At 48.0% G+C, this 25,800-nt stretch overlaps 7 protein-coding genes across 7 annotated transcripts; 2 read left to right on the top strand and 5 right to left on the bottom strand.

The window, feature by feature from the left end:
• The first annotated feature begins 312 nt into the window (after positions 1-312).
• BO94DRAFT_540492 (asparagine--tRNA ligase DED81) lies at positions 313-2,493 on the top strand. The gene is made up of 3 exons (XM_025612925.1): positions 313-393; positions 505-2,164; positions 2,242-2,493. The coding sequence occupies exons 2-3, from the start codon at positions 567-569 to the stop codon at positions 2,366-2,368; spliced, it is 1,725 nt and encodes a 574-aa protein (XP_025461919.1). The 5' UTR covers positions 313-393; positions 505-566; the 3' UTR covers positions 2,369-2,493.
• Positions 2,494-3,691: 1,198 nt separating this feature from the next.
• BO94DRAFT_570080 (uncharacterized protein) lies at positions 3,692-4,100 on the bottom strand (the record flags this gene model as incomplete). The annotated part of the gene is made up of 2 exons (XM_025614777.1): positions 3,692-3,974; positions 4,057-4,100. 2 exons carry the CDS (start codon positions 4,098-4,100, stop codon positions 3,692-3,694), a joined length of 327 nt encoding a protein of 108 aa, XP_025461918.1.
• A 5,498-nt stretch (positions 4,101-9,598) lies between these two features.
• Positions 9,599-9,919, top strand: BO94DRAFT_445092 (uncharacterized protein; the record flags this gene model as incomplete). Its single annotated transcript, XM_025607519.1, has 2 exons — positions 9,599-9,751; positions 9,803-9,919. Coding segments are annotated over 2 exons (270 nt in total), but the record flags the coding sequence as incomplete, so codon positions are not given.
• A 6,697-nt stretch (positions 9,920-16,616) lies between these two features.
• BO94DRAFT_478967 (uncharacterized protein) lies at positions 16,617-17,925 on the bottom strand (the record flags this gene model as incomplete). The annotated part of the gene is made up of 3 exons (XM_025608721.1): positions 16,617-17,352; positions 17,502-17,561; positions 17,720-17,925. The coding sequence occupies 3 exons, from the start codon at positions 17,923-17,925 to the stop codon at positions 16,617-16,619; spliced, it is 1,002 nt and encodes a 333-aa protein (XP_025461916.1).
• Positions 17,926-18,035: 110 nt separating this feature from the next.
• On the bottom strand, positions 18,036-19,692 carry BO94DRAFT_309580 (uncharacterized protein). Its single transcript, XM_025606813.1, has 3 exons — positions 19,325-19,692; positions 18,584-19,031; positions 18,036-18,436 (listed from the first exon to the last, which is right to left on the bottom strand). Exons 1-3 carry the CDS (start codon positions 19,427-19,429, stop codon positions 18,147-18,149), a joined length of 843 nt encoding a protein of 280 aa, XP_025461915.1. The 5' UTR covers positions 19,430-19,692; the 3' UTR covers positions 18,036-18,146.
• BO94DRAFT_309562 (uncharacterized protein) lies at positions 19,272-19,840 on the bottom strand. Its single transcript, XM_025606812.1, has one exon. It carries the CDS (start codon positions 19,724-19,726, stop codon positions 19,439-19,441), a length of 288 nt encoding a protein of 95 aa, XP_025461914.1. The 5' UTR covers positions 19,727-19,840; the 3' UTR covers positions 19,272-19,438.
• A 2,460-nt stretch (positions 19,841-22,300) lies between these two features.
• BO94DRAFT_579556 (putative signal transducer) lies at positions 22,301-25,028 on the bottom strand. The gene is made up of 2 exons (XM_025615278.1): positions 22,923-25,028; positions 22,301-22,854 (listed from the first exon to the last, which is right to left on the bottom strand). The coding sequence occupies exons 1-2, from the start codon at positions 24,763-24,765 to the stop codon at positions 22,415-22,417; spliced, it is 2,283 nt and encodes a 760-aa protein (XP_025461913.1). The 5' UTR covers positions 24,766-25,028; the 3' UTR covers positions 22,301-22,414.
• Positions 25,029-25,800: the final 772 nt, after the last annotated feature.

Here is a 25,800-nt window from a genome sequence, read left to right as displayed (position 1 = left end):
TCCAATTCTAAAACATGGCGAGGATGCCATATTTCAGCTCGAGTGACTTGACAGGCGCCTGTCGTATATTGTGTGAATACTATCCATATTCTGGGGCCATGTTCAGCTTGAATAAACTTGCGTGAATAAACCATCAGATTGCTATACAGAAACAGTGGTAATTAGTTAGACATCGTATGTTTACCCTATATCTTCAAAAGTTGAATAAGGTGGTATCCGTCCTCGGACATTTGTCTGCCTTATTGATGCCTGAGTCATACGTGGGGATATCGGGATCCAGAAATTTACCCCTCCACCGTTCGCTTTTACCCTGTGCGATTTAGACATCTTGACCTCACCTCCCACGGGACGCGCTGCATCAGCTCTTCCCTGGTCAGACTCAGTGGCCTACATGTGAGTGATCTTTGCCATCATGCCTTATCTCCCAATGCCCTTGATTCCCGATAAGACATTGTGTGACTCACATGTGTCTCCGCAACGTCTCCCAATTGACATTTCTACTAGAGCATAGCTCGTATCGCCTGCTCCGCTCGTGCTGACCAGATCCCTACATTCGCGCCGCCAAAATGGCCTCCATCTACATTGACGAAGATGTCGGAAGGGACGACTCGACCGCCAACGGAAGTGAATCCGCCCCCTACAAGACGCTCATCCATGCTTTCATGCAGCACCCTCCTACCGACGGTAACCAATACCTGACGCGCAAGTCCCAAACCGAGCCCACAGGAGAAGGCGCCGACCCTGCGTCCAAACTGGAGTGGAAGCCGGCCACGAAGTCGGCGGTGAAGAAGGCCACCAACCTGTTTGAGCAACGGAAGAGAAAGGCCGCAAAGGAACAGGAATTGGCTATCCGTGAGAAACAGGAGGCCGAGAAGCGTCAGGCTGTTCTTGAGGAGGCAAAGAAAATTGTTATTAAGGAGAACACGTCGCTTCCCAAGCCTGTCAAGATCCGTCTCGATGTGACTGACCCGGCCGTTGTCAAGCTGGGATCTCCCGAATCGGAGACCCCTGGAACACGCGTCCGAGTTGTTGGAAGAGTGCACCGTTTGCGCGCCCAGAAAGATGTTATTTTCCTCACTCTTACCGACGGCTATGGCTACCTGCAGTGTGTTTTGACAGGGGACCTGGTCAAGACTTACGATGCCATGACTCTTACCCTTGAGACCTCGATGGCTCTCCATGGTGAGATGCGTGCCGTCCCACCCAAGCAGCACGCTCCCAACGACCGTGAGCTTCATGTGGACTTCTACACTATCATCGGTCGCGCTGCCGGTGACAAGGAGGCTATCACCACCCGAGTGGCTCACGACGCTGATCCCCAAACCCTCTACGACAACCGTCACCTCGTCCTTCGTGGTGAGACCGCTTCGTCCGTGATGAAAGTTCGCGCGGCTACCCTTCGGGCTTTCCGTCAGACTTTTGAAGAGCACCGTATGCTGGAAGTTACTCCTCCTGCCATGGTGCAGACACAGGTGGAGGGTGGAAGCACCTTGTTTAAGTTCGACTACTATGGCGAGGATGCTTACTTGACTCAATCTTCCCAGCTCTACCTTGAGACCTGTCTCCCATCCCTTGGCGACGTCTTCTGTGTCTGCCCTTCCTTCCGCGCTGAGAAGTCGCTCACCCGTCGCCATCTGTCCGAGTACACGCACATCGAGGCAGAGCTTGATTTCATTACCTTCAACGACCTCCTTGATCACCTGGAGAACGTGATCTGCCGTGTTATCGACCTGACTCTGGCCGAGCCCGCCACCAAAGCACTCATTGAGAAACTCAATCCCGACTTCAAGCCCCCCAGCCGTCCCTTCAAGCGGATGAAGTACTCCGACGCCATTGATTGGCTGCGGGAGCACGATATCCCCAACGAAGAAGGCAAGCCTCACGAGTTCGGCGATGACATCGCTGAGGCTGCGGAGCGCAGGATGACTGACATCATCAACCAACCCATCTTCCTGACCCACTTCCCCGCTGAGATCAAGGCCTTCTACATGAAGAAGGATGTCGACGACCGCCGTGTCACCGAGAGTGTGGACGTTCTCATGCCTGGTGTTGGCGAGATCGTCGGTGGTAGCATGAGAATGGACGACTGGGATGAGCTCATGGGCGCCTACAAGCACGAGGGCATGGATCCTTCCCCGTACTACTGGTACACCGATCAGCGCAAGTACGTCACGCCTTCCTAAGCCCTCTCCACCTCACTTATTATCAGACACGCATAACTAACTCAACTCTACAATGTAGGTATGGTACTTCTCCTCACGGTGGTTACGGTCTCGGTCTCGAGCGTTTCTTGGCTTGGTTGTGTGCTCGTTATACCGTCCGTGACTGCTCTCTGTACCCCCGTTTCACTGGACGTTGCACGCCATAATTGCATTGATATTGTAGACAAGATTTTTAGATATGTGACGTTCCAGTTCCTACCAGATCTGACGTCAACAGTCATGTTAATGATCTCAAATATCAATTATGAAATTAAACAGTCTTGTTCTTCAGCCCTGTTAGTCAGGATATTTGCTAGGGTGTCAAGGGGGTTCTCTGCCAGCAAATTTACAGTGTAGTCGTCAACAGACGACCACTTCGACGTCGGGTTGTTGATTCGGGGTCATGAGGGGTAGAACGGAGAAAGCTATCCACAACAACATGCGTTTAGACTCATCAAGGCCGTTAGAATTGTATGCCAAGACTTGAGTACATTGCATCCGTACCAAGGTCAAAATGTACGACTAACTGGTGTAGTTATAGTGAACACCGCAGACGATCAGAAGAGCTGCGTCTTTCCCCCGTAGTTCATCGTGGTCGATACGGCTTATATTCAACGGAGGACAAAGAGAAAGCCAACACAAACCTAGGAAATGTGTCAAGGGGGTGAAATAACAATGGAACCAGTGAAGAAACCCCCATATTGGCAAGGTACGACCAAGAGGGAGAAGTCAAGGATCTCGTTGGTCTGAAGCTCAAGGGGGTTTAGCTCCGTTCGACGTCACGGGCAGCGACTGCCTGTCTTGACCTGACGAACATTTGAACTCTTCCTCCACAATTTGTCTTTTTTAGCGGATTCTTGAGTTATTCTCCAAGTGCGAGAACAACATACAACTTTCCTAAGTATATCAGTGCGCTCATTTATCGCTCGTCGGGGTTCGTTAAATGACAGTCTCATGTTGCTTCCCTGCGAAGAGTAACCGAATCAGCTATACCCACCAAGCACTCAAAATTAATCACTCATGTAGGGAAACAGGCTCGCATATCCTTGCACAGAGACGAGAGAATCTTTCGCGGGGGAGGACAGTACAGCCTCCTAAGAAATGACGGGCTCTGTCCACAGGGAAGGCTACCATTGCCTGTTTAAGAATACGGTATGTCCATTGATAACAGACCGCTGATTAGCCCGGTTCCAGCATAGGAACAGATTGGGTATATGTGCTGGTCTTAAGGAGCGTACACAGCACTTTTTCTGCACACAAGAGCTGTTTCAGCTGCCGGTGCTGGCTCTTTCTGGTATATATGGTGAGAGATGATGGATAGGTAGACTTTCCTTGTCTTCAAGATGCCGACTAACGAAATACTAGACAGAAGGAGGTACGAATAAGTCGTCTATCTGTATCCCACCACGCTCATCTGGGACAGCTGAGTAAAGACCTCATCAATCCATCATGCAAACAACCTGCGTATGTGGAGACCTTTCGGGAGATCCCTAATTCTGATTGTGATTGTTCCGACCACCATCCCCTTGAACGGTCTGGGTATTGTCGGCTGCGTTCTCAGACAAAACTGTCAGGATCTCCTGATGTGAAGCATCCGCACGGATGATAGAAACCATCCGGTTGACAGTTTCCTGGTCTCCATTTCGTACCAAGCCTAACAGCTGTTCAAGAAAGCTTCGATAATAAACCAGGTCCTCGGCGAGTCGGTCAGGTGTTTGAGAGGGGGAGTTCGAAGGTTCGAGGCCCGCGCTTCGACTGCTCTCGTTGCGGTGGCTATCGGCAATCAAACAGTCAACCGACATTGTCAAAGAAATACGGCACAAATACGCAAAGTTGTTGGCGGTAAGGCACCTACCTGGGATCGCCGTTTTGTGACGAGCCGTTGTTCTGTTGTCTCATTCTGTTGCAGGCGGTTGCGGTGATCTCTGATCACAATCTGCGGAGAAAGCCCCTCCTTTATTCTTCGTTGAGACGCCTGCTCGGTGGGGGAGGGTATATTATGTTGCAGGAACGATAAGGATCAAGTTAGAGAAGAGAAGTGGCGACTGATATTGAGGAAGGTCCAGTCTGGAATCGTGCCCCACAAGATAGTGAATTACGTCGATCTAGTGAGCTTGGTGACAGCTGTACGCCGTAATATTGGGTGCCTTTGGCTTCGAAGTGATTAGGTGCCTTGCCAGTGGAGACAAGCTATTCCCAGGCAGTTGGGTTGGTGCTGTGTTCAACCACGCACTCGAAAATTACCGCCCAATGGCCCAACAAGATTCTTCCTCTCGGTGGTAGGAATGAGCACAAACGAACGAGGCTAGGAAGAGACAACTGTCCGGTTGGGAAGGGGGGAAGGCGTCCATCCTATGACCTAAGCCACGCGAACAGGGGTTATTGGCCAAGTGTTAGTCTACTGGGGAGTCCAGCAGATTGACCCCAGGCCCTTAGGAGCCACAGCCGGAGGGCAACCAAGGGCCACAGACAAGGAAGGATCATCATTGCACCGTTCTGACTGGGCGCGGGTGCTTCCACAATGGCTCCCATCGATCCGGCACCGTTCATGTCCGCTTCGCAGGCGACTTTATTATCCGCAGGCACGTTTCACCGAGCAGTACTAGCCAAGGACCATGGAAGAAAGCTACCCGCAAAGCAAGCATTATCAGGTTGATCCAGTTAGTCGAGTTGTGAACCTCTGGTACAGTGCTCGCGGAGAAATCTCCCAGCCAATCCTTGGGCTCTTTCGTCTCCGCCGCCATTCGGAGAACATCGCTTTTGTACTGCGCTGGGGCATCGGGTGTCATGATTATTCGTCAGCCGGATTGCTGTCCTCCTCTCTCCTGCTTTAATTTTGGGTTTCTTTTGAGGCCGAATATATTTCTTCTCCAAGTCAAAATTTCCCCAAAACATCGGGGAAATCGCGTTGCAGCGGGTCTCTGGCGCGCCAAGTCAGCGGACAAACGGGACCAACAACTCTTATGACCAACATATATCGTTGGCCGCTAGGATGATTAGTGGTCTTTAAAGGCGGCTTTCTTCTATAGAAGAAATGCATTGACCCAGACGTCCACACTCCATCTTCCCCGAAACCGGCTTGTCGATGGCAAGCAAGTATTAGGCGGAAAGCTGCCTGTCGGAAATGTCGCCTCCTGGCCTTCAAAGTTGGTCGCGTCCGAGCTCCTCATAGTGCGTTCTCCCAACGACCCAAGATAAATGATTCCTAGACTTTATGTCGTGGATGCCACATCTCCCCGGGCATATGTGGACATATCAAATTGCTATCTTGGGTCACCACCGTATGAATTTGTGGAACACGGTTTTCAGAGATCACAGTGACGACAGAGATAAAAGTAAGTACATGTAGGCCTTCACCTTTCCGTTGTGGGTCGTAAAATGCTCGGTCTGATATGAACCCATGAAAAATCAATCTGATCTGCTGTCCGTTTCGCTTCACAAGCACGGTCGAGTTCCTATACTCAGTTGCATTTGACTTGACCAACTCAGTGACAGGCCATGTCTCCTTGCTGTATCTCCAGGTTTAGGCTGACCTCAACACCGCTTTGAATCGAGATTGCAAGCAGCTTTTGCACATACTGTCTCTCTTTGAAGAGCTGGGGTCTATGTTCAGTCATGGAGATGTTTGAAAGTATCCAGCTTTCAGTAGAACCCACTGGGCTTCAGCGAATAAGCCCACCAGAAACTGAAAGTGCGAAAATACTATCCCTCCCAAGCAAGCTGGAGGTTCAGAAGCACACTGAACTCAACACTTCTGGGGAGGGAAGTGCCTCTCCCATTTCCATCGGATGCCGGGAAGAACGTGTCTGACCATCTTCAGATATCCTCCACATGGTAGGATCGGAGTATCTGCCGTTGTTGGACTCAATAATGCGGTATGGACCCGTATCAAAATAAGCGCTAAGCTTTGTGGTCTATTTTGACTCATCAGGAAGGTCTAGCACTGGCCATCAATGCGGTTCATATCAGAGAGCTCATGTGTCTATCGGACTTAAAGCTTGTCTCGCAAGTCTACATCATAAACACGCGGAGCTAATGACTTCCCTTAACATGTCTACCGACTGTTGTGCGATTGCAGCGTTCTCGTCCATTTAGAGTGATTGGCCACTCCTTTTCTGTTGCAGCTGCGAATGACCATGCGGTCAACTTATGGGTCACGGCGCTCAGACGTATCTCGACATTGTCGCTGGAACTGGTTCGCTTTAGCGTGGACTTCCGGCATCCCAAGGTATAACTCCTCTGATATGCTGGTACCAGGATGCCATGCGCGACATTTCCATTGGATTCACACATTGAGACCCGGCAGTTCATGGTTCAGTAAACCATGTGGGTTGAGTGGGGGCCGAACCGACTAGATGCTGCGTTTGATGCGATGTATGTTGAAGACTGGCAGGCTGACTGATTCCGACGACGACCAGTAGAAAGAGCTGGTTCAGAGGGTCGCATATGAGGTGATCTGGCTGTGAATCATCCGCCATGTCTTGTTTGCCTGTCAACTTGAACGCTTAATCCAATGAATAAGGGGTTCCTTGAAGCCAGGGGAGTCGATTTTAACAGACCATCCGCCCTACGGAACCACTTCTCATCATTTTAGATTCGGGGAAGGCGCATCTCATATTCTGGGAGAAAGGGTGGATAGCACGTCTGACATCGCTTTCAGGTATTGGCAGCATTCAGAACGACGAAAAGAATCCATCGCTCGCCGCAAGAAAGCTGGCGATGGCGGGGTGGTGGAGCAATCCTCTTGAAAGGAGAGGTATGAGCATAAGGTAGAGGATGATTTTCCGGTCCTAACCAAGGACCTAACCAGAAAGCGAATTTGCGTCCGATATTATCTTTCACGGTGAAGACTTCTGCAGGCTCCAGAAATCTTGGTCAAAGCAGAAAATAGTCTTCGCTTACCGATCAATCAAAAGATTCTCCACTCAATCATTACCATCTGCGACTTGGGCTTCAACTTAGGCGCTGGACACTTAAAGGATACAATCTCAAAGCTGGATGAAATGGGGAACACCGGCCTGGAGGAAAAGGGGGCGAAAGCAGGGCAAGGGCAGCAGCAACCAAACGAGCCTGGTGGTTTCTAGCGCCAAGGTGAGTACCCATTAGCGAAGGAAAATACATCCTGGATCCCTCATTGGGCACTGCTGGACGCCTCCGAAGTCATCTCCCGAACGCGAGGAAAACTAGGACATACATTCTGGGAATGTCTACGGCGTACCTTGCCAAGGGGCGTGTTGCCAGTCAATATGTTCGACAACTTCGCAACATTTTGGTCAAGTACCTCAGACAATCAGTACTCTCTGTCAGGCGTGTCGGCGGGCTTCTGGCCGCTGACATCTTGCGGAGAGCCTACAATGGACTGGTCTCGTAACCCGGCTCCCACTATTAGAGTTCGGTCGACTTCACTCGGTTAACAGGTTTTCATTGTGAAATGACAGGTTACGGTTGAGACAGCGCAAGAATTACCTGTCCGAAAAAAATGTTCTTCATACCGGTTGTGATTTGTGGATATTTCCTACTATGATGTCGCTCTTCCCTTTGACCATCGTGAGTCATGAGAATCGCTTATGTCGCTGAGTGTTTAGGTTAAGAGGCATTCTCTGTGGGAACTGGGAAGACTTTCTGTCGGCGAATTTAGAAGGGGAAAGAGAGACGAGGACGAGAGCCGTCAGGCAGAATTCTGTTCGACTCTGCTGTGGCCCCGTCATAAACTATACAGATTAATGCTGTTACCCCAGTTCTGCACGCCAGCCTTGGCCAGATTTGTCGGCCCTGCATCACAAACCTGCTATATACAATAACTTCCCATTCGGAAATGAGTTCCGGACCGCTGTGGAGTTTCGTGCTGCGTTCTGCAGCCCTTCCAGACTATACCGAAGAACGTTGTGTGGCGTTCATGTTAGCGTACGGAGTATATACCGATTCCATACTAATTTCCATACTAATTATACCAGGCCACAAGCTGCTAATTTTCACAATCTAGCCGCCATAGTAACTCCCTTAAACAATACCTCCCTATGGTGTTCTTAAAAGGGACACAACTTACCCCAAGCCTAAAGGAGGCTTGTAGCATATTCGAGTGAACCGATGCACGACACCATTCATCTAGCTTGAAGCTTGGAAGAAGTCTTGCGAATAACTGACACCTGTCTATATCTACTGTCTAGGGGTAGCGACAGATCCGCAATTCGTACCCCCTGGCCATGTCTGATTTGTGGGTCATTCAGAGCCACCCCTTTAATTTTTCTGCAGCCCACTTGAGTATAAATGGCTTCCAGAGTTTAGACACAAGACACAAGTACGTTTTTCCTTGAATCTTACTCTGTAAAATATTTGACCGTTTCAGGAATAGCTCGGTCAATCTGGTCACACTGATAAATGCTTTCACACAAAACAGGGCATGCTATATACCTCTCCCCCACGCCAGGTGATCTAGTCCTACATCTGCATCCTGTGTCTCTACCACTCCTCCCCTTTTAGATGGATATACAAGCTAGCCGTAACTTAGTAACATTGATCAGGTATTACTGCTTTCCTAGCGTCTCCGAAGCCATATGGGCCTAGAACGAAAGAAAAATGTCTTCAATTTTTGAGAACTCTATACACATGTTTGTATATTGCATTTCTACTACAGTTAGTTACATATGAGCGTTAATTCAATGAATGTCATCTCTCCACGTGCACATTGCAAAGAGATGGAATGCGCTTCTAAGGGTTTCATCTGTTTTACATGCTGAACAATATCAATCTCAGGAATAATGTGGACCGTTTAAACATGATTTTGAAATTATTAGGTAACTTGGTTGAAGAATGGCCCCCCAAGGGGCTTGGTCAGATAATGCTATCCCTGCTCGAATTAGTAATTTATCCCTGTTCAGGGCTCCCATGCCATCTTCTGAGAATGTGGGACATAGCATGGCGACAGTATGTACGACCATCACGATAGCTACGTGAGGAGATAGTCCGATAAATGTATTCCCGATAATCTCATGTGTATAGGTTTCGGAAGAATTGAAATTGTTTGCATTGGGACATTTGTATGTGTAAATGTTGAGATTTTGCTTGTGTGGCTTCCTGATTTCGCGCATACCGGCACGTGCCATCTTAGAATTTCGCTGGTAGAGAATCAACATTCTTTGAGCCTTGTTAGCGCTATTCAGTGAGCCAGCTCTCTGAGTCTCCGAGATGGTGACGCGACACGTTACTTTCAAGTTCAGATGGACCCCTTGCTTCGCAGTTACCAAGGGAGCGCATTTATAAAGCGACTTCTGCCTCGCTGCCACACAAATGAGCGAGTACTTGCATAATATTGCCTGTTTCCTGCTCTCCTGTCGGCCTTACGCGGTGTCCACTCCTTGATCTTCACTTTCTGCCACTCCTTCAATCAGTTTAGCAAGATGCAGCTTTCCGGTCTCTTCATCACAGCCTTCGCCCTCTTCGTGTCTCGCATATATGCTCAAAGCGGCCCCCACGGTATTGATACTGGAAATGAGCTATGCATGGGCCAGTGCTTGCCTGAACCTTCCCATCTTCCGTGCAACAAACCTAAGGTGAGCTCGCTTCCGATATTGGCAATTAATTCCCTTATTGATTGAAATTAGTACCAAGCACAACTGGGCTGCTTTATGTGCTGCCTTGAGAATGATGATGCTGGTGCTTTTGCAGATCACATGCCCGAAGATATCTTTGGCGACGGTGACGTCCTTGGCGACGGCGACATTATCTCCGACAGTGAGGCATAGTTGCCATTATATGTCTCGATAAGGTCAGGTTATCTTGTAGGAAAGGGATCGACTGGGTTTTCTGTCTTTTTCTCGAAGGGTACCATTACTTCAAGAGACCGACCATGTATGATACATTGGAATGTGCTGCATCGCGATCATCGTATGTCGGATCCCTTTTGTAGGAAATATACCTACTTCAGCTCTTCAAGTCGGAATGGCCCATGGCCAAGATCCTCAAATCACTGCGAGACTAAATAATAAAAGTGAGTAGAATCAGCAGAGTGGCCTTGGATTAAAGATGGTCTCCAGCGATACGCTCATATAGGCGTAGAATATCGCTAGCTTTGGTGGTTGAAATTGATAAACTGTTCACGAAGAACCTTCGACGATAACACTCTGTTGCATGTATGCGCATAGGCCCCGAGGATGCCTAATGGCAGGTAGCATCGCAACTCTATTTAGAGCATGAGTCGAGTACCAGCCTGGCCTGTCCTAGCTGTTGAATGAGTCAGTCACATGTTTCTGGCGGTTAGTGCATTATTGTTTGTGTCTTCCAACGCCTTGGGTCCCTGTTGATGAAAAATACCGGTCCAATCAAACCTCGGTGACGTAGAAAGAATTAGCGCAGCCCTAGTCACGTAGGAAAGCATGTGCTTTTCTATATCACATCCCTAAACCCTTCTTTATCAATTCCATTCTGTATGCCAGCACTCTAGGTCGTTGAGGGCAAATTCAAAGATAATGTCCGTTGCTACCGTGTTCGATGAAGTTGTTTTACCACTGCTTTTTCCTGAATGCTGGGACTTATCGATCGGTAATCCTCACTATACTCTTTTCTGAGAGTCAACTTCAAGTGTAACCATTATCCCCGGTCAGATGTCAACTCGATCTATAATCCGATCGCATAATTCGAGGCTGCACCGTAGGCAGGTAGTCTGTGCACATCGAAGTTCGCGTCGGAGCACAATAGCCGTCATTATTCTTTCCGATGAAACGGTCTTGAGTCGATAGGTCTCCTTGCCTAACTCTCATTTTGTTCCCTATGCATAGGTATGTCCTTCAGCTGAAGGTATTTTTTTCCACATATGATATACCGTTTCTGGATATGTCCCTGTCATGGCCGACCATGGGACAGATCCGGCCCGGTGGATCAAGTTTGTGTAACCAGCACACAGATCTGATAAAGACGCCCCCCACAGGCCATGGGTAGTAAAAGATATACCCAGGACACTTTCAGGCTCTGGTATAGGTTAAGTCAAATGCAAGATGATCTGCCGGGGTACGTCGTTCGAAGGGGGAATGGCAAGTTTTGCCTGCGAGCTCTCAGGTCCTTGTCAGCACTAGATTAAACAGAACCCAAGGTTGTCCAGATATTATATACGGGGAGAGGGGCGCTTGAAAAACCTGTCCCACACTCCAAAACAAGCCATAGAGACGTAGAGTACCAGATTTCAGTGTTTTCTTGATGTCGACAGATTGAAACTTGAACAGAGGGGCCTGGAAAGGATAGGGATCAGATGGTGAGACTATTGATGAAAAAGTAGTTAAAGGCTATGTGTTAACTGGTGACTAGACGAGGTATGGATGACAGCAAGGCCTCACAAGTATATCTTGGATGGCCAAGCAGTGCAAACTCTGACTGGGGAATGATGACAAGAAGAAGGGTCAGGGCAGACGGGATGCTGAGAAGTTCAGTCGGAGGGGGTGGATGGAAATGAACTCCGGAAGGCAGAGCGAATGTGCTTGCCGTCCCAAACAAGTCGGCCAAACCAACAGAACTTACGATTCCAGACTATAAATTTACACTCCTACACGGGGCTGGCTTCATCACCCATAATGCTTCCCAGTGCGTATCGTAGGTCTTGGGAGTCTCCGTTTCTACGTAAAGTAATAGGATCTGTGTTCACGGTAGGCTTGTCCGGTTACATTTAACCCTCACGTATACTCGAGTTGCGAAGGGTTGCTATGTTTTCGAGCATCCAGTGCCAATAGATGACCGACATCGACCCATCGAATCGTTCAACGTGGGCAATTCGTCGACATAGGAAGACGAAAGAGGATTGTTAATGAAACCAAGATGCAAGCCTTACTAGACCACACCATATCCGAGAGCCCAGAAGATAGACGATCCACTCTACAGTACCCACTAGCTCTGGAGTCCTAGCAAAGCCCATAAAAATAAAATCGAGTTCTTTCTCGACATCTCTGCTGGCATTCTATACTTGTTCTTTTGACGCCCGGGTTTTGGGACCACTTCTGAGATGATATGTCCTAAATCTGTGCCCCAATTCTACATTAGTCCTTATTGTTTTGGATATGCACAAATAGAACGTAAACATCAATCTGCTTCTTGCTTCGTTGCCATTTCTGATGAACGTGAATTTGAGGGTAACTAGTTAACGTAATCGGTAAGCGAGCGGGCCACGCAAGCGAGCGGGCCACCTCCACCCGATTTCTACCTCTAGGTGAGATTTAAGGACCTTTATCAACGAAACAATTGCATTTTTATAGAAAAACTAATTAGGAGCTCAATTAGGACATTGCAACCGTCTATGTCCTAGAATATGACACTCACTGCAACGTGGTGGCGCCCGTATGCGTGGTTCAACTGCAGGCAGTCCTATATCTTGAAATATAGTATCTTGAACTTCAGAGACTATATTCTCTTGCTGAAATCGCTCCTGGCCCTCCTGGATAGAAAGACCCTCTGCAGTAGCAAGCTGCCTAGTAGATCTCTTGCGCTTTTGAAGCTGTTTCTCATGTGCAACTCGTAGATCGTGGTTTTCTTGCGCTAAAATAACAGCGCTGTTCATTGCCATTTCACATCCTTTAACAAGTTGATCTAGCGCGGTCTTTGTAGGAGAAGAAGGACTCTGTATGCGTGCTCTTAGTAGCTTCTTGATTATAGATGCTTGCTTCTCTAGCTGACGAAGATTATGAGGTGTTTTAGGCACTGAATTAGTTGACCGACTGCCTGGTGGTGTAGGTGTATTCAGCTGAATATTAAGCTGACTGAGCACACTTTCTGGATTATATGGAACTAGCCCAGTAGCAGAGAAACCACTATAAATATTACTAGTAGTATAGATCTCTGCACGCGCCTGAGGAAAGGCTTCAAGAAAGTCAAGCTTATTAATATGGTTGAATCCAAGACGTATCTTAGTTTCCACTAAGCGTCCATATGCACGCTTTAATGATGAAAAACAGCCAACATCTAGAGGCTGCAGTAAATGCGAAGAATAAGCAGGCATACAGATAGAAATAATATTATTCTTACTGCATATCTAGTCAAATTGAGGTGTTAAATGACTCCCATGGCCATCAAGAACTAGAAGGCAATATTTCCCAGTAGTACAGCTAGTAGTTGCAGGAATAAAGAGCTTCTTAAGCCAGCGAAGGCTTATTTCATCACTAGTCCAGCCATTAGGACTAAGCTCAATTCTCCAGTCATGTAGTAGAGTGCCTTGGTACCAGCCCTCTATATGGACCTTTCCTTTGAAGATAATGCATGGTGGAAGAGCCCATCTAGAAACATTAATATATTCAATAGAAGTAACCTATTCTCGATTACCTGGCTGTACAAGAGGTGCTTTCCCATAGAAATCAGCTCTAGTAACTACTTTAGCAGTAGCTACCAAGCCTATAGCAAAGCCAGTCTCATCAAAGTTATAGATATCTTCAGGTACAATCCCATTCTGCATTATAGTGATTTATATACAGTCAAACCACTCCCTAATAATTTTAAGGTCCTCGCATTGAGCACGTTGATAGTCATATCTTTGAGAAAAGCATATCTTTAATTTGTTATGGTGTTGAATAAAGTTGTATACCCATTTCTCTCCAACGAATTAAATAGGTGTAATACCACATTGAGAAAGGAGAATATTAGCCATTTCTCGTACATGAGATGGCCGAGGAGGTGCTCCATATTGATCTAGTGATAAGATCCATCTGACTAGCGAACATTCTTCATTTTGAGTCATTTTATGACTATTTGCGCGTGTCTCTGCTCGAAAAGTATGGCCATTTAATCGTCGTTGGAGGGTTGTACGTGGAACATTATAAAGACGTGCTGCTTCGCGAATATTGCAGATTTCCTTACTTTTTAAAGCAGTAACTGCTAGTAGAATCCTACCCTCCTGCTCAATTGAATTTCTTGAATTTTGACGCGATTTTGGAGGCATGGTTGGTGGTTGGGTTGAGCGAGGTTTCCAACCGCGGCCAAAAACGCGTGAGGTGGCCCGCTCGCCCACCGATTACGTTATATAGTTAACGTATTCGGTAAGCGAGCTGCGCATGTAAGCGAGCTGCGCACTTCCACCCGATTTCCATGACTAGGTGAGATTCAAGCACCTTTTTACCAACCAACCAATTGTATTTCTATATAAAACTAATTACTAGATGGATTAGAACATCTAATCCTAATATGCTCCTGAATATGATAATTAAAATACTGTAGCAAAGCGCGTACACAAAGCCCAACTATAAAAAGCTCTAGATCTCTAGATAGAGTATCTTAAGCTTTAAAAACCTGATTCTCCTGCTGAAATCGCTTCTGGCTCTCCTGAATAAAAAGACCCTTTATAGCAGTAAGTTACTTAATAGACTTCTTTCTTTTTTAAAGCTGTGTCTTATTTACAACTTGTAAATCACAAATTTCTTGACGCGCAAGAGCTGTCTTATTTAGAGCTAATTTACTATATTTAATAATCTTGTCCAGCCATATTTCTAAAGAAAAGATAGGGCTTTGAGAGCCTTCCTGCTCTTATACACATCTTTAAAGCTTTCTTCTCACTATAGATGCCTGCTTTTCAAGCTATCTGGTGGTGTAGGGTGTCTTAAGCATTGAATGAGTTGACTGACTATCTAGTGGTATTGGGATCCTTAGTTAAATATTTAACTGATTAAATACTTACTCTGGATTATATAAAACTAGTCTAGTAGCAGAAAAACCACTGCAGATATTGCTAGTAATATAGGTTACTGTATAAGCCTTGAAGAAAGTCTTAAAAAAATCAAGCTTATCAATATAATTAAATCTAAAGTATATTTTCTTCTCCACTAAGTATCTATATACACGCTTTAATAATAAAAAACAGCCAATATTCAGAGATTATAGTAAATATGAAGAATGAGCAAGTATATAAATAGGAATAATATTATTCTTATTATATATCTAGTCAAATTGAGGTATTAAATGACTACCATAGTTATCAAGAACTAGAAGATAATATTTCCCAGTTATACAGCCAGTAATAGCAGGAAGAAAGAGGTTTTAAAGCTAGTAAAGGCTTATTTTATCATTAGTCCAGTTATTTAGACTAATTTTAATCCTTCAGTTATGTGATAAATCACTCTAATACTAGCTTTCTATATAAATCTTTCCCTTAAAGATAATGTATAATGGAAGGGCCCATCCAGAAGCATTAATATACTTAATAGAAGTAACTTATTCCCAATTCCCTGACTATATGAGAGATGTTCTTTCATAATAGTCAGCTTTAATAATTACTCAAGCAGTAACTACTAAACCTATAACAAAGCTAGTCTTATTAAAGTTATAGATATCTTCAGATACAATTCCATACTATATTATAGTGATTTATACATGGTCAAACCACTTCTTAATAATCTTAAGATCTTTATATTAAGCATGCTAATAGTCATATCGTCTAGAGAAGTATGTCTTTAATTCATTATATCTTTAGATAAAGTTATAGACCTATTTCTTTCCAACTAATTAAATAAGTGTAGTATCACGGGCAGTAAGAAGAATATTAGCCATTTCTTATATATGAGACAGTCAGAGAGGTGCTCCACATTGAATAAGTGATAATATCTATTATATAAGCAATTTCTCTTTATTTTAAGTTAGTTTATGAGAGTTGGCACGTGTTTCTGCTTGAAAGGTTGCTCCACGGAGCCTTGTATGTAAGGTAGATTCAGGAATAGCATAAGATTGTGCTGCTTGATAAATAGATGGACAATCTTTATTCTTAATAGCTGAAATTGTTAATAGAATCCTCCTTTCCTGCTCAGCTTGATTTCTAGCATTTTGACACGCTTTTGGAGGCATGGCTGGTGGTTGAATTGAGTGAGGTTTTTGACAGGAGCTAAGACGCGTGAGGTGCGCAGCTCGCTTACATGCGCAGCTCGCTTACCGAATACGTTAACTATAAATGCTTAGTCAGCGATATGACAGCCTATTCGGTAGTTGTCTGACAGCAGGTTGACAGCTAACTGATTCTGCACCTACGCTGTCAATGGTATCTTTGGCTCGGTCTTCGGACATGTCACAAGTTAATTAACGGTTTTTTAATATGTGATTGAATCTTGTTCAGTTCTATATGAAAATCCCTGCTCGCCTATACACATGCCCGAGGTCCGTGTGGTATTAAGAATCTATTCCAAGCATCCGCTATGAGCTCAATGTCCGAAAGGAAGGTGCCATTTCCACGCCTATCATCCGTCGCTTCGTATCTCTCATGTTGACTCTATTGCCTTTTCCCGCTCAATGTCTGCATATTACCAAATGACTGAAACCAGAAGACCAGAAGAAATGAATAAAAACAAGGTGCCAAGCCTAGCCCTTTCAATGACACGCATGCACAGTATCCGGGCACTTGCGATGTCGACTGATTATTGGAAGTATCAGTCGCTTAGAAGCGCTGCAGAGTCGTGACAATGGCCGTCATGAAGACTCCTCCAGGGAACGGGCAGGTACATCAGAGTTTGAGGAACCCAGAACCGTACTCAAGCTAGGTGCCTTTCCACTAGGCTTCTCATCCCACAGCGCACTGCTGGCAGGAAAGATCGACCCGTCGTTGGAAATGTCAACAGCGGAAACATCTTCCGCGGGGATATGCACATGAGGCACAACCAGTTCAACCCCTTTCGTGGCACTTGAGCAGCCAGAGAAGTAGGGGTTGTGCCGAGGGGGCAGTGGGCGGTAGGCCGTGTCATGCACATAGCTCATATAGTCCGACCCATTGCTGCTGAACGACGATGCAGCGGTAGACGGGGTGTGCATGAGTGATGGGACAGGTCCCGTAGCACTCATGAGCGTCGACAGGCTTGTCGAACTACGGTGTTCGAACCGGGGGCGACGGGCAGGCATCACGGCATCATCACCGTGAAACTGGGACAGGTATTGCCAGGCTTCCGAGGAAGCCAGGGAGCTTGCACCAGATCCCATTGGTATCACTGGCTTCCATTCGGAGGGATCCTGATCCGTTTTGGCATCATTCCATTCGCCGGGTATCCTGGAGGAGATGGACGATCTGAGGGCACCACGCGTGGGAGTCATGGGTGCTACAATTATCCGAGGTGACATAGGGGGGGAGGTAGGAGGAGTGGTTGTAGAAGACATCGAGGAGTTTGATGAGAAGGAGGCGGAAAGGGGTTTGTGGGAGTCTTTGCGACGACAGCTGGAAAGAGTAAGTATTAGTAGACGGTTCCGAAAGGGAAATGAAGATGGAAAGACAAAGGGAGGGCCAGGGGCCCGCGTTGGAATTTAAACCAACCGCGGAGGCTGTGCATGTGTCAAGGCTGTGGCGCGATAAGGAGGGACTCATACCTTTCGCTGCAATATAGGAGGGAGTTGTCAGGCACTGTTATCTGTTTCTCGCACATGGCGCTGTAGATCAGTTAGCTTCGATTCTGAAGATAAGCGAAGCATTTAGCATGCAAGGGAAGTAAGCGACAGGTTAACGGCGCCGTGGGAAGGTTTGCAAAAGCAACCATGCTGGGAATGGTAAAGGATGAAAGACATAGCGGGAGATCAGTAGCACATACCAAAAGTTGAGAAAACTGGCCGCCATTTCGGGCTGCTGGTCGTCCTCCGATTCAAACTGCTTGGTGATCTGTCCAGAGCCTAGTTTGGAGATGGAGTGGTTCACAAAGGATGTGCCTTTCCGATGTAGAGCCGGCCGGGAGGTCCTCAGCTTAGGGACATTGGAGCCCGAGGAGGTGCGGCGATGATGGTTGTTGCTTTGAGTCATTGATGGCGGTGAGGGCTTAGTTAAGTATAAATATAACACTCGTCCAAAAGAAAAATTATCTATCTGAGATAGTTCGGCGATGGTACCTTGCGCCGAACCGCGCCAGTTGTGGAGCACGAGAGGTTGCCCCTATGGGGTCAGAAGTATGAGGGATTTGCGTCTAGCAGGGATCCGACGGCGCAATTGGTTGGACCAATTGTCTCGGACGGTCGTACTGGATGCTATAGTTTCGTAATATCGCCTCGTCCTTGTTCAGAGAAATGGCATGTGCTGAATCCCTCCAGCGAACGGGGCGAATGAGAATACAACCCTGAGTGATTTTTTTCTTTTGGAAACCCCGGCAATGAGGCAAATATGTAGCGGGCAAACTGCAAATTCTTGATGATGATAATAGCCACGACGATAAGCTTTTTTTCTTCCTGCTCTGTGTGTATCTGCTGTGGCACCAGGAAGGTCAGATAGGTCACAAATGAAACCAGTCTCACTACAGACAACGGGGGGGCCGGGCTGACTGGACCGTTATCATCGGCCTCTGAGTGGGGAGAGATAAGGGACAAAACCAAACCCGCCCAGAAAATGGTAAAAAATGGTAATAATAGTAAACAGAACAAACGACCAAGAAGATAAATATAGCTGGCGAGGAAGGGGACTCACATACCTAAGGAATGTTTATTTTCTCCCTGCGTGAAATGCCTTTTGTTCTGATGTTTTTTTGGTTTCCCCCTTTTCTTATAAACCAGGTAGCCGTCTTCTCCAAGGTACACCGCACGTGCAATGGGCCTGATACCAAAAAAGGGCGGAGTGGTGTTATGCGGGATTATTAAGTGGCGGTGGATGAGAGTATCGTGCAGCCGGTTGGCAACCAAAAATCGCTCGGAGAATAAATGGGCGGTGCTGAAAGAGGGATGCCGGCGTGAGAATATAAGAATAAAAGGGTAGTCCGATAGTGTTCCTGTTGTGGCAGTCGAGAAACTGAGCTGAGGCTGTTTGCGTCTTACGATAGGAACCCCAGAGGGCAGAGGGCAGAGGCAAGCGACCAGCCGGATAGATATATCCAGAGCTGGGGAATCGAATCGAGCAACGGAAATTCTAGAACTCTGTTCCACCTACATGAAGAAAGCATGATGGGGACGGGGGTTAGCCTTGGCCTCTTTTTTAGCATCCCCAGGTGTCCATCCATCCGGGCTCTCGCTACTGTGACCAGTGACCACTTTCACCCCCCCGGGGCGATGTGACGCCCGAGCACGTCAGGCCCGGGAGGGAAGGCGAGACTCGAATGGAGTCACGCCATGGGGCTGGGGGAAGGAGGTTCTAGACTTGCTGCGGATGCCTGAGGCAGGCAGCTCAACGCGCAATCGTCCCTTCTGGATGGGGAAGGTACACAACAAAATCGGCTTACCTCACCACCCGCAGATGACCTAATCCACTCCGCGTACGGGAATATATGACTGGGGAACGTTGCAATGCTCCGCTGAAACGACTTTTTGGCTGCTCCCTTGTGCATGGGCTATATTTAGCCGTGACTCTGGATCCGGTGGAGAGAGAAGTGTGGATGGAAGACGAAGCACACACAAAACAGAAAAGAAAAAAAAAGAGAGAACCCAAGAATCCAACCTTCTCCGAATCCGTTGTTTCCTTCCCTTGTTCTTATATGGTACTCGTACGCACTTAGGTACACTAGTTCGGGAGGGATTCTTTTATCCAGGCGGGGTACCATCGCGATAAGGTCACCACCGCCGCGTCCACCGTGATGATTACTGGCATAACAGAGCTCGGATAACGATAGAACCCCCCTTCCCATTGCCCCTCATATGCCCGGTTGGCTTTTCTTGCAATTCCGATCTTGGACTTTTTTCCCTTAACCGACCGAACCACGCTTATCGGGGGATGGAAGAATTCCAGGCCCCCAATCATCCGTCTCCTTCGGATGACATGTCGCCTTGGCCTGGCTGAATCTCTGCGACGCGAGGCTGCCAGTTCTGATCATCACTGCCGACCAGCCCAGTTTAGCACCTCAAATCGGGCACCCATCATCGACGCGGAGCGTCAGCTGTAAACCCCCTCCAGCTCCACACCTGCTGGTCTAGACAAGTGCCCCGGGGGCCGGGTTCAAGGGGGACCGGCCAATGCTTGACGTACAGGCTTACACATGGACGGCTGCTCCACCGAGTATTCAGTCCTTTTCTGCAGTATCCACGCTCCCTGGTTGGATCTGTGCGGCAGGATCAACCGCCGTTAGATCCAATGATCGAGCCATATGGCAGTACGGGATCACTGACTCGGAACTGGACGCCAGGGAGGCAGCCCTGAGTTAATCTTGGCTGGCAAACAAGGAAATGCCATATTCCTGTCCCTCGTTTCGGCACAGCATATAATGGGTGACGCCATAAATGCCTCGACTAGTTTTGCTTTTTCGGTGGTAGTAAGGAGGAGGAGGAGGAGGAAGGCAACAGAGAAGAGGGGAAAGCTAGGCAGCAAAAACAAAAGACCGAGCCGGAAGTGGCCTACTCAGCTGGTCATCATCATCATCATCATCATGAGGCGAAGCCAGAGCCGTCGTTGATAGACGGAAATAGATGAGACAATTTTCTGGGGCAAAAACAAAAATATTCTCTTCATACTTCGCCAGTCCCACCCGCGACAGATTTTTCAAAATAGAATTACAATGCCATCGGCGATTGTAACGTTCAGAATCAGTCTATGATGCTACTGAGATCGAGTCAAATGGTGGTGGGGCAATGTCACCAACGAGCAACAACAGCCCGTTTAGATACAATGAATGATACATAGCCCTTTTCCCGAGAACAACCGCCCCTCACTAATCCGGTCCCTGGTGATTAATCTGTTTTACTTCTGTGGAAAATGAAGTGACCTGTCCTCGATCGGCCTGTGGATCAACTCCCTTCATCCATTAGCAAATATTTATACATGCGACGTTGAGATTGGATGTTATTAACTCACTGACCGATGGGGATGCCCACCCAGCCGTTCCAGGGATCGACCCCTTTCTGCCTTACTACATACACACCACCATTCATATCGATGCTCCGAATCCAGGGCCCCATGTGTCCGCACGTTGTCTCGACCGTGGCGGTGAGTCTGGACTGATGATGGAGCCAAGTAGTCATCCACTTTACCTCAAGGGTTTGTTTGCTGACGTTTTCCTCCACTGTCTAGATGTGGTTCTTTTGGAGTTAGGTAAGTCAACGCCAGCCTCACTTTCTGTACCCCATACAGGGCAATGCGAATTGCATTTTATTTCAATCTGGCCTGGAGCCTTTGCTGCTATGACCCCGTACAATGCCACGGGACAAACGTTGTGAAACCCTTGGTGCTGTGCTATGATGTATTCTACCCGAATGAGGGTTCAGCGGGGGCATCCATCCATCCATACCGAATTCTTCACTACGAGTCGAACAAAAACCGATAGAAAACTAAACGAAAAGCCCGCCCATTGCGTCGTATTCGTCCATCCTCCAAATGCATCCCCATAGATTGATTAGAAGGCCTCCCATGTCACATGCAAGATTGCCGCATTAGGGCAACATGGGAAGACATCCACCATCCCGGTTGCATGCGGCATTCCTTCATCCATCCTTCTCTCTTTATCAATGAAAACCTTATCCATTTCTTGAATAAACTCTACCTATCTACCTATCACGACACACAACCTATCTAATAGCAATCGCTGACCACATCTAACTTCCTACACCGCAACATTCCGCCTCCAACATACATACATACATACGTTCACCAGACCCACGAACTCGAGATCCGCGAGGGGAAAGGAAAAGGGGGAGCTTTTGTATTCCGTGTATCCGCAGCCAGTGACACAATTTCCGTCGGCTTCCGTCGAATGACTAAATGCAGATGGGATAAGAAACCTCAAGCCACTACCTAACATTCTACGGTTGGGTCTAAGCCCCCAAACCATAGGAAGTAGGTACCTTACCTACTTACCTACTAATAGTACCTATCTAGTTGTGGTGGTGCGTAGAGTTCCGTGCCAATAGGGGCTTATTGCGTGCTTTTCTTTTTTCCTTTTTGCGTCGGGTAATTAGTAGTAGATAGGTACCACGGTGGGTAGATGGTGGGGAGGGAGAATTGTCGTGTGCGATTTGCACGGACTTGTCGGGCTGAATGGGGATTTTGATTCGGTGGCTGGGTTCGATTTATGGCTGAGAAGGAGGGAGGATCGAATGGTCGTGCATGAACTGGATACCCCTATTGTTCGAGGGAGCGTTATGGCGTGCATAAGTATATGCTACATGTACATGCGCTCAGCAGGGTAGCTAGCTTTTGCCCTGGCATATTATCTATCGATATTACGTGTGATATGTCTGTAGCCATGTGAATATGGATATTTGTATCAGTTGCGCGAGACATGGAGATATAGATATAATTGAAGTGGGTATCTTTGACAGGGTACAATAAATAATAACTGAACAATCCATTCGGCTTTTCCGACCTCGCATCCAGGATGCTACAATCATGTATCAATTTCCATCGGATCGCCCGCGGTAGCCGCAGCGGGTGTGGGTGCAGCTGCAGCCGAGGGACTGGAGGTAGACGTAGTGGACGCATCGCCAGAGGGAGCTTTTGGTTCGCTCTCGGTCTTGTTCGTAGTAGCTTCGTTGCCACCGTTCTTATCACTCTGCTCGCCCTCTTTAGCTTCCCCTTTAGCTTCTTCTTCTTCTTCTTTAGGTTCTTCTTCTGCTTCAGCACCACCGAGAAACCGCGCCGGAACTCCTCGCGCAGCAACCCCGACAGGACCAATGTAACATCCAAGCATTGGGCTCCAACTGTACTTCTGCGCCACGGTATGCCGGATTTCATTGTAAGCGTAGGAGTTTGCGAAGGGCAAGGACGTTTCGGGGTCCCGGTAGCGCGAGGGAAGTGATGTAATAACGCAGAGCGAAGACGAAATTTCTGTTGGGTGTTGTTAGCATAACCATGGCGCACGTGCATGCAGCGGGGTAATAAGGTGATTTGCATACTCGTTAGCCTAGCAGGTTTCTTTGCGTTGAAATAGATACTGAACTCGCGACTGTGGGCAGTCTTGTCATCGAAGTTTTCCAACACCGTAAGGTTTCGTCCGGTTTGCTCTATAACTGGAGGAACCTCTGGGACCTGTGGTTGTGAAGTCTCTTCATTTGAGACAGCTGGCTGGTCTACATGTATTCCCGGAGCCTCTTGTCTCAATTGTGTTGACGTTGGTGTAGTCTCTTGCAGGGCGGCCGGTGGAGGGGCATCGGCAGCATCCGGGGCTGCAGTAGGGGAAAGCTGCTGTGGTGCCGTAGCAGCAGCCTCAGAAACAGGCTGAGTGGCTGCAGGTGACTCAGGGACTGATTTTGTCAATTCTTCACCTGATTTCACTTCCGCAGATGGAGGGTCGGGTTGCTTCTCGGACTCAATAGTCGAGTTCTCACCAGACACCTGCAACGTGGACTGTTGAGCTTCAGCTGCGTGTGTAGGCGTCTCATCTGGTTGTTGTGCGCCCGGCCTTTCATCTGCAGTTCCCTCCTGTGGAGCTGCATCTGTAGCCTGAGCCTCGACAGCTCCCTCAATCTTCTCAGGCTCGGGCTTTGGAGAAGCCGTGTCTGGCGCTGCCTCTGTACCCGACCCATCGTTGAGCGCAGATGTGGATGGCTGGACAGGATCAGCAGCAGCCTCCGCAGGCGCATGAGAGGACGCAGGAGCCTCCACTATTGTATCAGCGGGTTTGTCTTGCGGTATTGCGCCATTGTCTTGACTGGGTTCAGAAATTGTTTGTTGTTGTTGCTGTTGTCCAGGTTCTTGGTTTTGCTTGACAAGCCCTCCGTCGCCAGATGTTTGTGGTAGCGTAGAATCCTCAGTCTGGGTGGGAGGAGGGGCTGTTTGCAACGTGGCAGGCCCAGCAGCAGCAGCATTCTCGGTCGGTTTTTGCTCTATCACATTTTTGCTTTCTTTGTCCATCTTCTTGCTTTTCCTGCGTGCATTGTCCTCCTTCTCTGGTTTTGGCGTGACCTCGACTTTGCCGATGCGCGTTAAGCGACCATTAACCCAGGTCGCTATGCCACTCCAATACGACATGACTGGGCCTTCAAGGCGGCGGTTCTGAAGGGCTTCGATTTTTGCTAGTCTTTCTTCAGCCTTCCTCTTTTCCATTTCCTCCCACCGGTTGAGACTTTTGCTGTTGTGTCTTTCCACTCTTTCAGCTTCCGCAAGACGCTCGGCTTGCGTCATCTCCTTCGGCTTGAACTGGGCTTTTCTTTTGGCTGCTTCCTCCATTGTCGCTATGAGGCGGATGCGCTTTTCTTCGCTATCTTTGAGCCGTGCATGCGTAAGTTCTTTGTTCTGCATAGTCTGGCGACGAGAGGACGATCGCGTGGGCCCTTCCTCCGGCGTGGGAATCCATGAGATACGTTCTGACTTCTTTTTCGGGCGAGGAGCAGGCACTGCGGACACGGCGGTAGGATCGATTTTGACCTTCTTGCTGGTTATCTTGAATCGAAGATCTTCTTGTGCCCTGCGCTTCTTTCGTTCTTGTCGCTCCTCCTTCTGTAGTTGTTGTTCGCCCTCCATTTCATCCGCCCGGGAGTCAGGTCCTTGGTCATCCTCATCGTCCGAGGAAGATTCAAAACGCATATCATCCTCTTCCCCCCCTTCCTCATCTGCTTCGATTGCAAACTCATTATCATCCTCAACTTCCTCGAACAAGAGCGCAAGGTCATCGTCTGCAGCGGCATCCAAGAGGGCTGACATATGAAGTCCAGCAGTGCTTCGCTTTGCACGCCCCTGGATGAGCGATTCTACCGGCGCTGCTTCCACGGAGGAGGGGCTCTCATGGTCGTCTGCCATTCTTCGTAAGGATGAGACTGGATTTGACTCCAGCGAAAGAGGGATATCAACTGTCTATCGGATGCCGACCGTAAAATCACGATGGTACGCGAGTCGTATTAGGCGCGTATGGGATCGACGGGGCGTAACACGTTCCGATACTGTTATCCATTTAATTATTCTAGAATGCCATAGAGGGTAGTAGCGCCTCAGATAACCATTTGTATAGATCCAAGGTGGAGGAGAAGGGCAGGGTAGTAAAGCTCAGATTATGGATGTCCTATATTGCATGCATGGAAGCTCTGGAAACTGAAAGGCGGTGCCGAAAATGACTGCGAATACGGAGCAGGGCAGTGGCGGTGAACGACGGCTGCCTCAGGTATATAGCCAATCACGTGCTCCGTGGGATGGCTTGTATGCGAGGTCCAGGTGTCACAAGGAGTAATTTCCCTTGAATAATACCCAGGAGATCACCTGCTGTGTAACAAAGGTTCCGGCTGGTCTCTATACATTGTGATAGGGCATGGTGGCCATCTTCGAGTCTCCCAGGGACCGCGAACATTCAACCCGCCCCAAGAATACTCTGGGTCAGGTACCGTGCGTGAGCACCACAGCTGCGGGCACAGTGACCCTGGTAACTGAGGTCCATAGGTACTGCTTTGAATATCGACCTCGGGTCCGGCTTCATTATGATCAAACATTACTTTTGCTGCTTTCTACATAGTGAAGGCCCAAAAGGATTGTGGTACGGAGAACGGAGTACGGAGCAGCGTTCCTGCATAGAGCTCCGCCGATGATTTCTCTCGAGTAAGAAGATTTCTCTGCCTCTTGGCAGCAGAAGCCAGAACAGGGCAGACCTCAAAAGGTCTTCATCCCTTGCACTCCCCCCATTGACTACATGAAAGGGGCTGGTTAATTCGTCCTACGAGCTTGTATCCGCCACCCATAGCCTTATGTGCCGCTGTACTCTGTATGGACGGTGTGAACTGCTAGTGAATGCTGGAAAGCTTACCTGGTTGTACGTCACCCTGCGCATGTGAAAAGAACTGGTTTCAG

Source organism: Aspergillus sclerotioniger (genome assembly GCF_003184525.1).
Source record: "Aspergillus sclerotioniger CBS 115572 chromosome Unknown BO94scaffold_48, whole genome shotgun sequence".
Taxonomy (NCBI): Eukaryota; Fungi; Ascomycota; class Eurotiomycetes; order Eurotiales; family Aspergillaceae; genus Aspergillus; species Aspergillus sclerotioniger.
This window is presented reverse-complemented; position numbering and strand designations above follow the sequence as displayed.